The 16,453-nt window shown below is 41.7% G+C and overlaps 2 protein-coding genes across 2 annotated transcripts; both read left to right on the top strand.

Moving 5' to 3' along the window:
- Positions 1–3,132: 3,132 nt before the first annotated feature.
- Positions 3,133–6,205, top strand: LOC111971890 (prolactin-2). The gene is made up of 5 exons (XM_023998678.2): positions 3,133–3,221; positions 3,314–3,426; positions 4,500–4,607; positions 5,145–5,327; positions 5,501–6,205. Exons 1-5 carry the CDS (start codon positions 3,182–3,184, stop codon positions 5,687–5,689), a joined length of 633 nt encoding a protein of 210 aa, XP_023854446.1. The 5' UTR covers positions 3,133–3,181; the 3' UTR covers positions 5,690–6,205.
- Positions 6,206–6,571: 366 nt separating this feature from the next.
- On the top strand, positions 6,572–12,870 carry LOC111971504 (dual specificity protein phosphatase 3). The gene is made up of 3 exons (XM_023998306.2): positions 6,572–6,747; positions 11,449–11,681; positions 12,196–12,870. The coding sequence occupies exons 1-3, from the start codon at positions 6,572–6,574 to the stop codon at positions 12,402–12,404; spliced, it is 618 nt and encodes a 205-aa protein (XP_023854074.2). The 3' UTR covers positions 12,405–12,870.
- The last annotated feature ends 3,583 nt before the right edge of the window (positions 12,871–16,453 follow it).

Genomic DNA, 16,453 nt, shown 5'->3' with positions numbered 1-16,453 from the left:
GTTTAAGTATAGCCTATTGGAATTTTTGGTCTGTATAATTGTATCATTTCATTTCGGATACCATCAACACCACAGGCCTTTTTGGGTTGGAGGGTTTTTATTTTGTCCTGTAGTTCATTCAATGTACTTGGAGAATCCAGTGGCTTCTGGTAGTCTTTAATAGTTGATTCTAAGATTTGTATTTTATCATGTATAGGTTTTTGCTGTCTGTTCTTTGTTATAGGGCCAAAAAGATTGGAGAAGTGGTTTATCCATACATCTCCATTTTGGAAAGATAACTCTTCGTGTTGTTGTTTGTTTAGTGTTTTTCAATTTTCCCAGAAGTGGTTAGAGTCTATGGATTCTTTAATTACATTGAGTTGATTTCTGACTTCCTGTTCCTTCTTTGTCCGTAGTGTATTTCTGTATTGTTTTAGTGATTCACCATAGTGAAGGTGTAGGCTCAGGTTTTCTGGGTCTCTATGTCTTTGGTTGTATAGGTTTCTGAATTTCTTTCTTAGGTTTTTACATTCTTCATCAAACCCTTTGTCATTTTTGTTACATTTCTTAGGTTTTCTGCTTGAATTTTTTTGATTTGATAGGGAAGCTGAGAGGTCAAATATACTATTTTGGTTTTCTACTGCCAAGTTATTACAGTGAAACATTTTGTCCAGGAAGTTGTCTAAAAGGGACGGAATTTTTTGTTGCCTCATTGTTCTTTCTCTCTCTACCCCCCACTCTTTATCTTTGTTGTCTCTTCACTCTCTCTCTCCCTCCCTCTTCTCCTTTTGTTTTTGTCATATTTGTGGTTTCATCACTGGTTTGCAAAAGATCAGGCAGGCCAACTATTCCTCAGGCTCCTACAGAGATTACATCTACTGTACCTGAGTCTATCATCCATAGCCACACGCCTGGCCAGAACCCACATCCCAATTCCTCTACTGCAAATCACATCAAGCCAGCACAGCACAAATACAGCCACTACAATTCTTGTTTTAGTAACAGTAAGCAGTGGAACATTTGGAGAGAAAAAGACAAGAGAGATAGAAAGAGAGAGAGAGAGAGATTTGGAGGTTTTGTATTTTGTGTTACAGCAGTTGGTAAGGAAAGGTTTGTTAAGAGTGATAGAAAGAGAAAGACAGAGAGATAAACATTTGGGAGTAGTTCTGTGTTCAAGTAGGGGTTGGTAAAGAAAGGGTTGGTAAGGAAAGAGAGCCAGTGGGAGTTGCTAGACTCCAGTCTAAGGGAAATAACTTACATTTAAAGTCAGATGTATAGGTAATACGAGGGGGAGAGGAGGAGTGTTTCATGTGTGTGTGTGTGTGTGTGTGTGTGTGTGTGTGTGTGTGTGTGTGTGTGGTGTTGTGGTGACCAACATGTAAATAATACACTGAATAGTCTACACTCCACGCACACACCATATAGACACCTGCGCACACACACACACACACACACACACACACACCCACACCAACACACACACACACACACACACACACACACACACACACACACACACACACACATGAAACACTCATTCAAACACACATGCACGCATGTACACACACTGCTACAGATTCATAAGGAGCAACACTCTGGCTTCCCGGCTTTCTAGGAGTTCTCATTTATTCCCCAATAAAGGCAGTGCTATGGTTACCCAGGGAGACCAGAGACCATTTCATGAGGATACAGAAGCCCTTAGGTGAATTGTAGGCCTAATATCAAACATTTAAATTCTAGCCTGGTTCGCTCTCTATCTGGAGAGAAGAGCAGCCTCTGTTGGCTCAACAAGGTATAACAGTCCTGAATAACTCAAGCACAATGCATGTGGCCACATTCTGACTTCTTTTGACATATTTTTTTCTGGGAAAGAGACAAAGAGAAATAGAATTTGTGCCAGTAGGTCGGAGCACTGATATACWTAGATGGTGGTAGATGGTATATGGTTTCAGTTACAGTCCCAGCTAGCACATTTGGATCCTTGGAAGTTGTGGGAAGTTTTTGGTTACCCATTGGTTCTGGGAACCATCTCAGTCCAGGCCATGTGGAAAGATGACTTGTGTGGAATACCAACTTGGTGGCAGTGTGGCCTACCCGAGACTCATTGAAAGTGGTTTATTTTGTATTTTTTTTATAATAATTTTTTGTTTGTATTTTACCCCCTTTTTCTCCCCAATTTCGTGATATCCAATTGCGATCCAATTACGATCTTGTCTCATTGCTGCAACTCCCCAACGGGCTCGGGAGAGGCAAAGGTCGAGTCATGTGTCCTTCGAAACATGACCTGCCAAACCACGCTCCTTAACACCCGCCCGCTTAACCCGGAAGCCAGCTGCACCTATGTGTCGGAGGAACACTGTTCAAAGTCAGCCTGCAGGCGCCCGGCCCGCCACAAGAAGTCGCTAGAGCACAATGAGCCAAGTAAAGCCACCCCGGCCAAACCCTCCCCTAACCCGGACGCCGCTGGGCCAATTGTGCGCCGCCCTATAGGACTCCCGGTCACGGCCGGTTGTGACACAGCTTGGGATCAAACCCGGGTCTGTAGTGATGCCTCAAGCTCTGCGATGTACTCGGGAAACCCATTGAAAGTGGATTAAGTGAGAGAGAATGGTACAGTGTAATAATGGTATGATGAGAAAGATGGTCATTTAGCAAATGCTGTGAACATTGGTCACAGTGGACAAACTAAAGGGAACAACACTATCAAATAAACATCTAACAACAGGAAAAAGACAAGACATGGTGTCCGCTCAAATCTGGGAATAACACGACAGTTAAAGAGGCTGTACAGCATTTTTGACAGGAACGATTAGTAACTAAATTTCCATAGTGTACTGTAGATCCCACCTTGTAGGACGAATAAATGATTTCATTCAAAAATCATATTAATGGAATCTAATTGCCCTTCAACCACCCCGCAGCCCCCCTCTCTTTTTTTCCGACAGCTTTTGTCCACCTCACTATCTCACCTTAAAAAATACCATGGGTATTGATGAGTACATACCTAAGGGACAGACACCCCGAATGTTTCTCATTAGTGATCAGGAGAAAACTAGTTCTGAACAATACGCACAGTCACCAGACTTATGCATTCACAAATGAAAAAGACAATGGCACTATATAAGGGGGACGAGAAGGAACGACAGCCAAAAAGCAGGAGAGGAAGGACAAGAAGATAAGGAGAGAAGAGAAAGAAAGAAAGATGGCTCGCCGATCCCAGGGTACCAAACTCCACTTAGCAGGTGAGATGAAACGTGTGTGTTTAGTCCGTGTGTGAGAGTTTCTGATGGAGGCAAGTTGACTAAAGCCAAACCTCTCTCTCTCTCACCTCTAGTTCTGTGTCTAGTTGTGTCCTGTCATGCCATTGGCCTTAGTGACCTAATGGAGAGAGCTTCCCAGCGATCAGACAAGCTTCACTCTCTCAGCACTTCCCTCAACAAGGACCTGGTCAGTAACAACCATCCCAGCTAGCACATTTGGTTGCTTGGAAGTTGTGGGAACGTATGTTTTTGGTTTCACATTGGTTTAGGGAACRAAGCCATGCGTTTCCTGACTGGTAAAACTGAGCGTTTTTTAAACGTTCTGAGAACAGAAGTGAAAATGTTGCCTGTTCTGGGAATGTTTATCTTTAGTTTGCAGGGAGATTCTGAGAATATTTAACTCTGGTTCATTAAAAGTTTTCCTGGGAGGTTTTATTAAAGCTCTAAGAACGGAAATTATATGTTATTTGGAGGTTTTTGAATAACTTCCTTAACTTTCATTGAATATTTCAATAACACTTTCAGATTATTTTGGGTAAACTTATTTGAACTCTAAGCACAGATGGGACACATGGAAATGCATTTCCTTTGGCATTCATCATGCAACATTTTTTATTTATTTATTTGACACGGCATCAGTGCGGTTCAAATCTATAATCTTCCATCCTCTATCCATGGAATTAGTCCACTGCGCCACCAGGATGGAGCTAATATGCCATGTTTTTTTTTACACATACAAAATTCAAACAGAATCCATTTCTAAAGGAAACAAGCACTCATTAAGATCAGGTGTGGCCAATTAGTGCGTGCGGCCAACCCACCTGAACATGGTTTTAAATAGAACCATGAGGAAACCTGTAGGACACATTATGCTGAAGAACTGAAATTAACATTCTCTGAACTATTTGAGAATATTCTCAATGCCAAACCAGTTGAAGAATGATAGAACATTACAAAAAGTTTTATTAAATGTAACCATGTTGGAACTTTTAGGAAACGTTCTATAAATGTGCTGAGAATGTTCCAAAGCCAAACAACTATCCTGCACCATTCCCAGAAAGTTGTAGGAAGGTTAATAACCATAGGACAACCATGCACGTGTGCGTATGTGTATCTGTGTGTATACCTGGTCTGTTTGTGTTCAATATGTATGTATTGTTCGTTAAATGAATATGTTCAGAGTATTATGTGTCAGAGTATGTTCAACTTGAGTTAACCTTATTTTAACCACTTTTGTGCCGTTCCACCTCTCTCTCTCAGGACTCTCACTTCCCACCAATGGGACGAGTGATGATGCCACGTCCGTCTATGTGTCACACCTCCTCACTCCAGACACCCAAGGACAAGGAGCAAGCACTCAGAGTATCGGTCAGTAAAGCTCTGTGCTCTCCTCACTCATCTCTTTCATCTCTCTATTAGTTATAATCTCTCCCCCTTCTCTCTTTTTCCAGTCTACCTGCGTGAGCACTTCATTGATCAAATCTACAGCCCTGTCCTGCAACAACCTCTAGCCCTTAGGCACAGATCTGAGAGGATTGGAGAGCTGTGAGCAATATGCATCCAGCAGTCTTAGATTAGTGGAGTCTTGGAGATGAAGGAAAGAAGACAAGGAGAGGAAGCCCCCTAACTCAGATGTACCCTTCCTCTCCTCTCTCTCTGGGTTTGTCTCCTCCCTGTGGTATATATACGTTAGTATTTACCCCGTTCTAAAAAAGCAGTGCATTTAACAACCTGCACAAGGCCTTCCTTGACTAAACCCCCAATCCCTACTCCTACTCCCCTTTTGTCAAGCCTGATTAAGACCTTTGGGTTGGAGCGTTGCACTCAGTAAAACTGCAGGAGCATTCTACAGTGTGCAGGATCAATCGACCTTTCCTTCATGAYTTTACCCATTGTGTTCCTCAGGAGAATGAGCTGATCTCCCTGGCTCGCTCCCTCCTTCTGGCCTGGAATGATCCCCTGCTGCTGCTCTCCTCTGAGGCGCCCACTCTGCCACACCCCTCCAATGGTGACATCAGCAGTAAGATCAGGGAACTGCAGGACTACTCCAAGAGCCTGGGAGACGGACTGGACATACTGGTCAACAAGGTGGGTGACTGACAATGTTTATCTGTGTGTGTGTGTTTTCATGTGAAGCATTCCAAACTGTACATGTACTAGTGGTTTTATTTCAACAATTGAACACTGTGTGCAAGGTGACAACCTTTTTGCACTATCTTCTGCTTTTTAAAAAATGTCTCCCTTTCTCTCTCTATATATAGATGGGCCCCTCCTCCCAGTACATTTCTTCAATGCCCTTCAAGGGTGGAGACCTCGGCAATGACAAGACCTCCCGCCTCATCAACTTCCACTTCCTTATGTCCTGCTTCCGCAGGGACTCCCACAAAATCGACAGTTTCCTCAAGGTCCTTCGATGCCGGGCTACCAAAATGCGACCAGAAACATGTTAGGAGAAAATGTCAGCCATTTTGGTTCGGGATTGTTCTATTTTCAAACTGATACAGACAGAGCCAAAATGGGTTAGTCGTTTGAAGGAGAACTCAGGGGATTGGTTTGTTAAGTTTGATTTTGTGACATCATGACTAATGCTCTCTGTCATCTACATTACCTTTAGACTATTCATAGACTATACATTATATTCAACACCTGTCATCTGAACCACATTTTACCAGTGTAATATACAACTCAAGAGGTTTATGTTTATGTTCTGTAATGTATTTCATCAACAATATTCAACCTAATATTGGCACTTATAATCATGATATTCAATGATTTATATACAGTAGATAACACAAAGCATCCCTCCAAGTCATTCTTACTAGATACAGAGGGCTAAGTTGATTGTTGACCAATGACCATCATGATAACATTTGCACATTAGAATACAATTTCTCAAGTCACTTATAGAACTTCCCTTATACTATACACAATGTACTGTTTCACTAAATACCAAATAAAATCTTTATTGCATTATAAAACATGAGTACTTGCAGTCCAACCAGAACTGTAGATCACTTTAAAATGTGAAACCGGGTTCAAACTTTCTGCAGGCACTGTGTGTGTACTCAATTACATTGTTATTACTGTACGGTAACATACTGTAGGTACTGTATATGTGTATGTATATGTGTATATATATATATATATATATATATATATACACATATGAGAGAGGGCCGTGCGCAAGCAGGCTTTCAAAACACACAGACCCTCAGAGGCTCTCTCTGTGAGAGAGCAATGCAACAGCGGGGTAAACCTGACTCCTCTCCTGTTCGATCTGTAAACCGACACCAGCTAGACATATTTAACAGCTCTGCTCTAGTCAAGCAGGCATGAAGCAAAATCAGAGCGCAACCAAGCAGCATACCGTGTCAGCGCGAGTTGACATGTCAGACTATGAAGTGTCAGTGCAGCAGCTCAATGATCTGTGTGCCAACGGTGACGGTTACTACAGCATGCCAACACACCATGTCGACGAGGTGTTCCCCAGGATATATGTTGGAAATGCGTGAGTTTCATTTGCTTGAGTTAATGTGTATAAGGTTATTCGATCAACTTTGTTCTTGGCAACACTTATCTGAAGTTAAATATGAGGTATTAGTATTATGATATTAACATGGAGTATAGCCTAAGTGCATCCACTGGCCTCAGTCATATACACTGATTGTACAAAACATTAGGAACACCTGCTCTTTCCATGACATAGACTGACCAGGTTAATCCAGATGAAGGCTATGATCCCTTATTGATGTCACTTGTTAAATCAAAAAATTATGATTTTTAAGCCTGGAGACAATTGAGACATTGATTGTGTATATGTGCCATTCAGAGGGTGAATGTGCAAGACAAAAGATTGAGTTACCTTTGAACGGGTTATGGTAGTAGGTGCCAGGCGCACCGGTTTGTGTGTCAAGAACTGCAACGCTGCTGGGTTTTTCACACTTGACAGATTCCCGTGTGTATCAAGAATGGTCCACCACCCAAATGACACACCCGAATGACATACTGTATAGCCAACTTGACACCACAGTGGGAAGCATTGGAGTAAACATGGGTCAGCATCCCTGTGGAACACTTTTGACACCTTGCCCCAACGAATTGAGGCTGTTATGAGGGAAAAAGGTGGAGCAACTCAATATTAGAAAGGTGTTCCTAATGTTTTGTACGCTCAGTGTAGTTACATCTGATAGCCAATAGGACTACAGCAGCCTATGTTGTGAAAATAATTTGTTTTCATTTTATTTGTTTATTTTATCATCCTGATTTTTAAATTAAACATTTATTGAACAAAAGCCATACTGAAACAAAACTGATTATGTAACAGTATAGCTTCCGTCCCTCTCCTCGCCCCTACCTGGGCTCGAACCAGGGACCCTCTGCACACATCGACAACAACCACCCTCGAAGCATCGATACCCCTCTGCAAGGGGAACAACTACTTCAAGGTCTCAAAGCGAGTGATGTCCCCGATTGAAACGTTATTAGCGTTATCACCGGCAACAAAGTCGCCTATGGGCACAAACCCACCGTCGCTGGACCAGACAGGACTTGAAAAAAGTGCTCTTCACTGACGAGTCGCGGTTTTGTCTCACCAGGGSTGATGGTCGGATTCGCGTTTATTGTTGAAGGAATGAGCGTTACACCGAGGCCTGTACTCTGGAGCAGGATCGATTTGGAGGTGGAGGGACCGTCGTGATGGTCTGGGGCGGAGTGTCACAGCATCATCGGACTGAGCTTGTTGTCATTGCAGGCAATCTCAACGCTGTGCGTTACAGGGAAGACATCCTCCTCCCTCATGTGGTACCCTTCCTGCAGGCTCACCCTGACATGACCCTCCAGCATGACAATGCCACCAGCCATACGACTCGTTCTGTGCGTGATTTCAGGAATGTCAGTGTTTGCCAGTGTTTGCCATGGCCAGCGAAGAGCCCGGATCTCAATTCTATTGAGCACCTCTTGGACCTGTTGGATGGAAGGGTGAGGGCWAGGGCCATGCCCCCCAGAAATGTCCAGGAACTCGCAGGTGCCTTGGTGGAAGAGTGGGTAACATCTCACAGCAAGAACTGGCAAATCTGGTGCAGTCCATGATGAGGATGCACTGCAGTACTTAATGCAGCTGGTGGCCACACTAGTACTGACTGTTACTTCTGTTAGTCACATGTCTGTAGAACTTGTTCAGTTTATGTCTCAGTTGTTGAATCTTATGTTCATACAAATATTTAACCATGTTAAGTTTGCTGAAAATAAATGCAGTTGACAGTGAGAGGATGTTTCTTTTTTTGCTGAGTTTAGAGATTGCAAATTCAACAATGAGTGGTTTGGAAGGAATCAGTGGCTAACTGCAAACTTGCCTGCTGAGCAATCACTCGCCTGCTATTCAGTGGAGTGGGTGTGTGGTCCAAGTCTGGGTTTAAGGGTCTCTTTTCCAAGCGTATAAGGATAAACATTCAACATTGGCCATGCTGTCAATCCAGCACGACTTCTGCCGCGTTCAAAACAACTGGAAACTCGGAACTTGGGAATCTCAGACTTCAGTGAGTTCAAGACAACTGGGAACTCTGGAAAAAAAWGAAAACTCAGACTGGGAAAATACGTTTTGAACAGTCATCCAACTCGGAATTCCATGTCGGGAACTCTGGCCTCATTTTAGAGCTCTGACCTGAAGATCAATGACATCATGATCTGACCTTGTTTTTTTCCACCAGAGTTCCCAGTTGTCTTGAAAGCACCATAAATCCAGAGAACGCCAGATTTTTGATAACAACGTTTGATGACAAAATGTTCCCACGAAAGACCGTTGCGTCACCTTCCTGTTCAAGTGAGCCCAGCACAACAACGTGATCCAAAATGGTYTTCTATGCTGCTGCATAAATTATGTAATATGCCAGGGAGATATGTATAATGTAGCTAAGAAAGTAATACTAAGTGTATGTTGTGTAGTAAGCTGTTAGCTGTTGGTGGTGCACATGAAGCCTATAGCCTGTTCTAGAGAAATGTAATCATCAAATATTGTAAGAGCTTTCATTGTCTGCTTATATGCCCCCTTTATTTGTCCTACAGTTCTGACTTGGTGTACAGGGAGAATACTGTAAGAACGTCCCATGTTCTGAATTCTGTCTCTGTACATTTCAAAAGTGCTGAACAAATAGTTATTGACAACATCCGTCCTAGCTCGCTCATTAACGTCTTAATCGAAATTACGGACTGCCTCTTATCTGCTCGCTGTCCCCTTATGCCATAGTTTGTACATCTCCATTGTCAGTAGACACCATATTTGTCTAAGCAAGTTAGCCATATCAGCTATGTTTTTTTAAAGGCAGTAAATGAGGCTGGATTAACTGTTTCGCTGCCAGACAATGCTCTGCTGATAGCCAGGTGTAACGGGTGGTAAGGATTCACTCCATGTTGCTGAAAATAAAATTGTTCTCTTGGGTCAGCTTTATGTAGGCCTTTGAGGGTTTGAAGGTACTGTTTGTCACCGTTACAGTGCAATTAATGTATTGTTTAGTGTTGTGTTGTGTATTGGCTTTGCTGGCATGCACCAAAATTCTTATTTTTTTAAGTTTTGCCCCACCAAGATTTACATGCTAAAATGGACACTGGTAATGGCACAGCTAATTACACACCCCTGTACAACTTTATACCACTTAAGAAAGTGTTCACACCCTTGACATTTCCATATTTTGTGTTACAGCCTGATTTTTTAAAATAGATTCACTTTAGATTTTTGGTCACTATCATTCAAACAATAACCCATAATATCAAAGAGTAATTATGTTTTTTTTTAAGTATACAATTTAATAAAAATGAAAAGCTGAAATAAGTAATAACATAAGTTGTATAGACTCACTATGTGCAATAAAATTGTGTTTAGCATGATTTTTGAAGGAGTACTTCATCTCTGTAACCCACACACAATTATCTGTAATGTTTCTCAGTCGGGGAAGTGAATTTCAAACACAGATTCAACCAAAAAGACCAGGGAGATTTTCCAATGCCTTGCAAAGAAGGTTGATGGCAGATGGGTTAAAAAAAATAATTAAACATTGAATAATATCCCCTTGAGCATGGTGAAGTTATTAATTACACTTTGGATGGTGTATTAATACACCCAGTCACTAGAAGAATACAGGCGTCCTTCCTAACTCAGTTGCCGGGGAGGAAGGAAACTGCTCAGGGATTTCACCATGAGGCCAATGATAAAACAGTTACAGAGTTCAAAGTCTGTGATAGGAGAAAACTGAAGATGCATCAACAACATTTTAGTCAGTCCACAATACCAACCTAATTGACAGAGTGAACATAAGGAAGCCTGTACAGAATAAAAATATTCTAAAACATGCATACTGTTTGCAACAAGGCACTAAAGTAATACTGCAAAAAATGTGACAAAGCAATTAACTTGAATACAAAGTGTTATGTTTGGGGCAAATCTAATACAACACATTACTGAGTACCACTCTCCATATTTTGAAGCATAGTGGTGGCTGCATCATGTTATGGGTATGCTTGTAATCATTAAGGAGTTTTTCAGGATAACAAGAAACGGAATGGAGCTAAGTACAGGCAAAATCCTAGAGGAAAAGCTGGTTCAATCTGCTTTCCACCAGACACTGGGAGATTAATTCACCTTTCAGCAGGACAATAACATAAAACACAAGGCCAAATCTTCACTGGACTTGCATACCAAGAAGACAGTGGATGTTCCTGAGTGGGCAAGTTGAGTTTTGACTTAAATCTACTTGAAAATCTATGGTAAGACCTGAAAATTGTTGTTTAGCAACGATCAACAACCAATTTGACAGAGCTTAAAGAATAAAAATAAATAAATTGGCAAATGTTGCACAATCCAGGTGTGGAAAGTTCTTAGAGACTTATCCAGAAAGACTCACAGCTGTAATGGTTGCCAAGGGTGATCTACAAAGTGTTGACTCAGGGGAGTGCATACTTATGTAAATGAGATATTTCTGTATTTCATTTCAAATAAATTAGCAAACATTTAGAAACATGTTTTCACTTTGTCATTATGGGGTATTCTGTGTAGATGGGTGAAAAAATGTATTTAAGCCATTTTGAATTCAGGATGTAACAACAAAATGTGAAATAAGTCAAGGGGTATGAATACCTTCTGAAGGCATTGTATATGCCTGTATATAGTACCACTCTAGGTTTGTAATGGTTATGACACCTACAGCACTTTGTTTTTTAGTATTGTGGCCATGAACACGATGCGTCTGAAGAAGCTAGGCATCACCCACATTCTGAATGCAGCAGAAGGCAACTCTTTCATGCACGTCAACACCAACGCGGAGTTCTACGCTGGCACAGGCATCACATACCACGGCATGGGCGCCAGTGATACAGACCACTTTGACCTCAGCATCTACTTCGAGGAGGGGGCGAACTTCATCGAGAAGGCCTTGGCACACAAAGATGGGAAGGGTAAGATAAAACCTTTCTGAGACAAGTGAAAATGCACACCTGAGTTAGAGAGGTGCAGGCCGACGGAGCAAAACACTTAGAGCGATAGTTAGCCACCTCTTGTTCTTTTAAGGTAAAACAAAGATGGGAAGAGTAAGGTAACAGTTAATTGTTTTGGTGTGAGCCTCTGCATGAGATCAGTGGAACATAATACATTACAGTACATGACCTCATCACACTAAGATTATGAAAATGGGCTTTTGTGGTCTAATGGGATGACTCAGTTTCAACACAGTCACACCAGGGATGGATGCAGAGTCGACTTCAGAAGAATCAATTCTATTTTAATAGATTTTTGGCATCGTGCATGTAGAAACTGGAAATTGAGTTGAATTCAAATGCAGAATTGTCTCAATTTAGAAATATTAAATGAAATACATTCTGACGCAACATTTTATTCCAGTATTTTATCCTTATTTGTTGCAATATTGTGTCCCGTTCTCTCTGACCTAAAACCCTTCTCCATGTCCCTCAGGTAAAGTGTACGTTCACTGCAGAGAGGGCTACAGCCGCTCCCCAACACTGGTCATCGCCTACCTGATGCTGCGCCACAGGATGGACATTTGGTCCGCCCTGTCCATGGTACGACAGAAGAGAGAGATCGGCCCTAACGACGGCTTCCTGCGCCAGCTGTGTCACCTCAACGAAATGCTGGCTGCCGAAGGAAAGTTCTGGAACCAATGACGGTTTTCTTTCCCCTGTACTCGTACCCTATAAGTATGTACAGATAAACAGACATGTGAAAGTGTGTAGGTATTTAGTACACCTGGAAAGTATGTACCTGTAAATGTACACAGATACACACATTCACTGACTGCCATCCTTGTATTGTAGGCTGGCTCAAGCATGGCTTGTCCTTTGATTTATATTCAGAAAGGCACTGTATACAAGTGCATTTAACCCAACCCCTCTGAATCAGGGAGGAACCCTCACACTCAGGAACAATGTTGCTACCATCCCTACAACTCCCCCTCCGTCTCGCCATCCAATTCCTTCCTTCCTTCACACTGCCAGTCTTTTCTAGCCTCTGTGCTGTGGAGCTTGCATCTACTTGTCAAGGTGATTTCTAGAGAACCATTGAATGGTTATGTTGTCAAGTTTACTTTTCCTCCTGTTCCATTTGAGTGTCTAAATAAGAAATAGTTCTCATTTTGCTGTAGCATGTTTTTTGTTTTTCTTCACATTTATGAGAAACTGTCATGGTTTACATATGGCCTACAGTCTTACTGAGATCATGCTATATTCTTACACACACACACACACACACACACACACACACACACACACACACACACACACACACACACACACANCACACACACACACACACACACACACACACACACACACACACACACACACACACACACACACACACACACACACACACACACACACACAGCATGAGGACTAAACTAAGGCCCCTGACCAATCGTTTGTATGACATGCAGTCCTCCCAATCCCATCTGTTCCATAATATTATTTCACATCTTCCGACTGCTGGTAACACAGATCATGTGACACACCAAATTAATGATCTATCCAATTCACTGTATTCACTGTTTTTTACGGTCTATGATGTAAACACTGCCAGAATGTGAAGTATATTTGATTACTTTTTAGTTAGTAGAGATTTATGTAGTATTGATATGGTTAACCCTACAGTACCAGTCAAAAGTTTGGACTCACCTACTCATTCAATGGTTTTTCTTTATTTTTTATATTTTCTATGTTGTAGAATAATAGTGAAGACATCAAAACTATGAAATAACAAATATGGAATCATGTAGTAACCAAAAAAAGTGTTAAACAAATCTAAATATAGTTTATATTTGAGATTCTTCAAAGTAGCCACCCTTTGCCTTGATGACAGCTTTGCACACTCTTGGCATTCTCTCAACCAGCTTCACCTGGAATGCTTTTCCAACAGTCTTGAAGGAGTTCCCACATATGCTGAGCACTTGTTGGCTGCATTTTCTTCACTCTGCAGTCCAACTCATCCCAAACCATCTCAATTGGGTTGAGGTCAGGTGATTGTGGAGGCCAGGTCATCTGATGCAGCACTCCATCACTCTTCTTCTTGGTCAAATAGCTCTTACACAGCCTGGAGGTGTGTTGGGTCATTGTCCTGTAGAAAAACAAATGATAGTCCCACTAAACACAAACCAGATGGGATGGCATATGGCTGCAGAAGGCTGTGGTAGCCATGCTGGTTAAGTGTGCCTTGAATTGTAAATAAATCACTGACAGTGTCACACCTCCTCCTCCATGCTTCATGGTGGGAACCACACATGCAGAGATCATCTGTTCACCTACTCTGCGTCCCACAAAAACACGGCAGTTGGAACCAAAAATCTCAAATTTGGACTCATCAGACCAAAAAGGCAAACTTACACCGGTCTAATGTCCATTGCTAGTGTTTCTTGGCCCAAGCAAGTCTCTTCTTCTTATTGGTGTCCTTTAGTAGTGGTTTCTTTGTAGCAATTCGACCATGAAGGCCTGATTCACACAGTCTCCTCTGAACAGTTGATGTTGAGATGTGTCTGTTACTTGAACTCTGTGAAGCATATATTTGGGCTGCAATTTCTGAGGCTGGTAACTCTAATTAAATTATCCTCTGCAGCAGAGATAACTATGGGTCTTCCTTTCCTGTGGCGGTCCTCATGAGAGCCAGTTTCATCATAGCGCTTGATGGTTTTTGCGACTGCACTTGAAGAAACTTTCAAAGTTCTTGAAATGTTCTGCATTGACTGACCTTCATGTCTTAAAGTAATGATGGACTGTCGTTTCTCTTTGCTTATTTGATCTGTTCTTGCCATAATATGGACTTGGTATTTTACCAAATAGGGCTATCTTCTGTATACCACCCCTACCTTGTCACAACACAACTGATTGGCTCAAACGCATTAAGGAGGAAAGACATTCCACAAATGAACTTTTAACAAGGCACACCTGTTAATTTAAATACATTTCAGGTGACTACCTCATGAAGCTGGTTGAGAGAATGCCAAGCGTGTGCAAAGCTGTCAAGGCAACGGGTGGCTACTGTTTAACACTTTTTTGTTTAACACTTTTTTGGTTACTACATGATTCCATATGTGTTGTTTCATAGTTTTGATGTCTTCACTATTATTCTGGAAGTCTTCTGGAAGTCTTCCGACTAGCTTGGAAAGACAGTACCGTGCTCGATCATCCTATTTTTCCAACTTAATTGAGGAAAATAAGAACAATCTGAAATTTCCTTTTGATACTGTCGCAAAGCTAACTAAAAAGCATCATTCCCCAAGTGGGGATGACTTTCACTTCAGCAGTAATAAATTCATGAACTTCTTTGAGGAAAAGATCATGATCATTAGAAAGCAAATTACAGACTCCTCTTTAAATCTGCGTATTCCTCCAAAGCTCAGCTGTCCTGAGTCTGTACAACTCTGCCAGGACCTGGGATCAAGTGAGACACTCAAGTGTTTTAGTACTATATCTCTTGACACAATGATGAAAATAATCATGGCCTCTAAACCTTCAAGCTGCATACTGGACCCTATTCCAACTAAACTACTGAAAGAGCTGCTTCCTGTGCTTGGCCCTCCTATGTTGAACATAATAAACGGCTCTCTATCCACCGGATGTGTACCAAACTCACTAAAAGTGGCAGTAATAAAACCTCTCTTGAAAAAGCCAAACCTTGACCCAGAAAATATAAAAAACTATCGGCCTATATCGAATCTTCCATTCCTCTCAAATATTTTAGAAAAAGCTGTTGCGCAGCAACTCACTGCCTTCCTGAAGACAAACAATGTATACGAAATGCTTCAGTCTGGTTTTAGACCCCATCATAGCACTGAGACTGCACTTGTGAAGGTGGTAAATTACCTTTTAATGGCGTCCGACCGAGGCTCTGCATCTGTCCTCGTGCTCCTAGACCTTAGTGCTGCCTTTGATACCATCGATCACCACATTCTTTTRKAGAGATTGGAAACCCAAATTGGTCTACACGGACAAGTTCTGGCCTGGTTTAGATCTTATCTGTCGGAAAGATATCAGTTTGTCTCTGTGAATGGTGTGTCCTCTGACAAATCAACTGTACATTTCGGTGTTCCTCAAGGTTCCGTTTTAGGACCACTATGGTTTTCACTATATATTTTACCTCTTGTGGATGTCATTCGAAAACATAATGTTAACTTTCACTGCTATGCGGATGACACACAGCTGTACATTTCAATGAAACATGGTGAAGCCCCAAAATTGCCCTCGCTAGAAGCATGTGTTTCAGACATAAGGAAGTGGATGGCTGAAAACGTTCTACTTTTAAACTCGGACAAAACAGAGATGCTTGTTCTAGGTCCCAAGAAACAAAGAGATCTTCTGCTGAATCTGACAATTAATCTTGATGGTTGTAAAGTCGTCTCAAATAAAACTGTGAAGGACCTCGGCGTTACTCTGGACCCTGATCTCACTTTTGACGAACATATCAAGACTGTTTCAAGGACAGCTTTTTTCCATCTACGTAACATTGCAAAAATCTGAAACTTTCTGTCCAAAAATGATGCAGAAAAGTTAATCCATGCTTTTTTAAACTTCTAGGTTGGACTACTGCAATGCTCTACTTTCCGGCTACCCGGATAAAGCACTAAATAAACTTCAGTTAGTGCTAAATACGGCTGCAAGAATCCTGACTAGAACCAAAAAAGTTGATCATATTACTCCAGTGCTAGCCTCCCTACACTGGCTTCCTG

The sequence above is a fragment of the Salvelinus sp. IW2-2015 genome, linkage group LG13 (genome assembly GCF_002910315.2).
Source record: "Salvelinus sp. IW2-2015 linkage group LG13, ASM291031v2, whole genome shotgun sequence".
NCBI classification, from domain to species: Eukaryota; Metazoa; Chordata; class Actinopteri; order Salmoniformes; family Salmonidae; genus Salvelinus; species Salvelinus sp. IW2-2015.
This window is presented reverse-complemented; position numbering and strand designations above follow the sequence as displayed.

Bases quoted from the DNA above. Each gene is read 5' to 3' on its own strand.
- LOC111971890 (XM_023998678.2), top strand. From the start codon at position 3,182: ATGGCTCGCCGATCCCAGGGTACCAAACTCCACTTAGCAG. The intron at 3,222-3,313 runs GTGAGATGAAAC...TCTCACCTCTAG, and splicing joins TACCAAACTCCACTTAGCAG to TTCTGTGTCTAGTTGTGTCC. The intron at 4,608-5,144 runs GTCAGTAAAGCT...TGTGTTCCTCAG, and splicing joins AGCAAGCACTCAGAGTATCG to GAGAATGAGCTGATCTCCCT.
- LOC111971504 (XM_023998306.2), top strand. From the start codon at position 6,572: ATGAAGCAAAATCAGAGCGCAACCAAGCAGCATACCGTGTCAGCGCGA. The intron at 6,748-11,448 runs GTGAGTTTCATT...TTTGTTTTTTAG, and splicing joins AGGATATATGTTGGAAATGC to TATTGTGGCCATGAACACGA. The intron at 11,682-12,195 runs GTAAGATAAAAC...CATGTCCCTCAG, and splicing joins GGCACACAAAGATGGGAAGG to GTAAAGTGTACGTTCACTGC.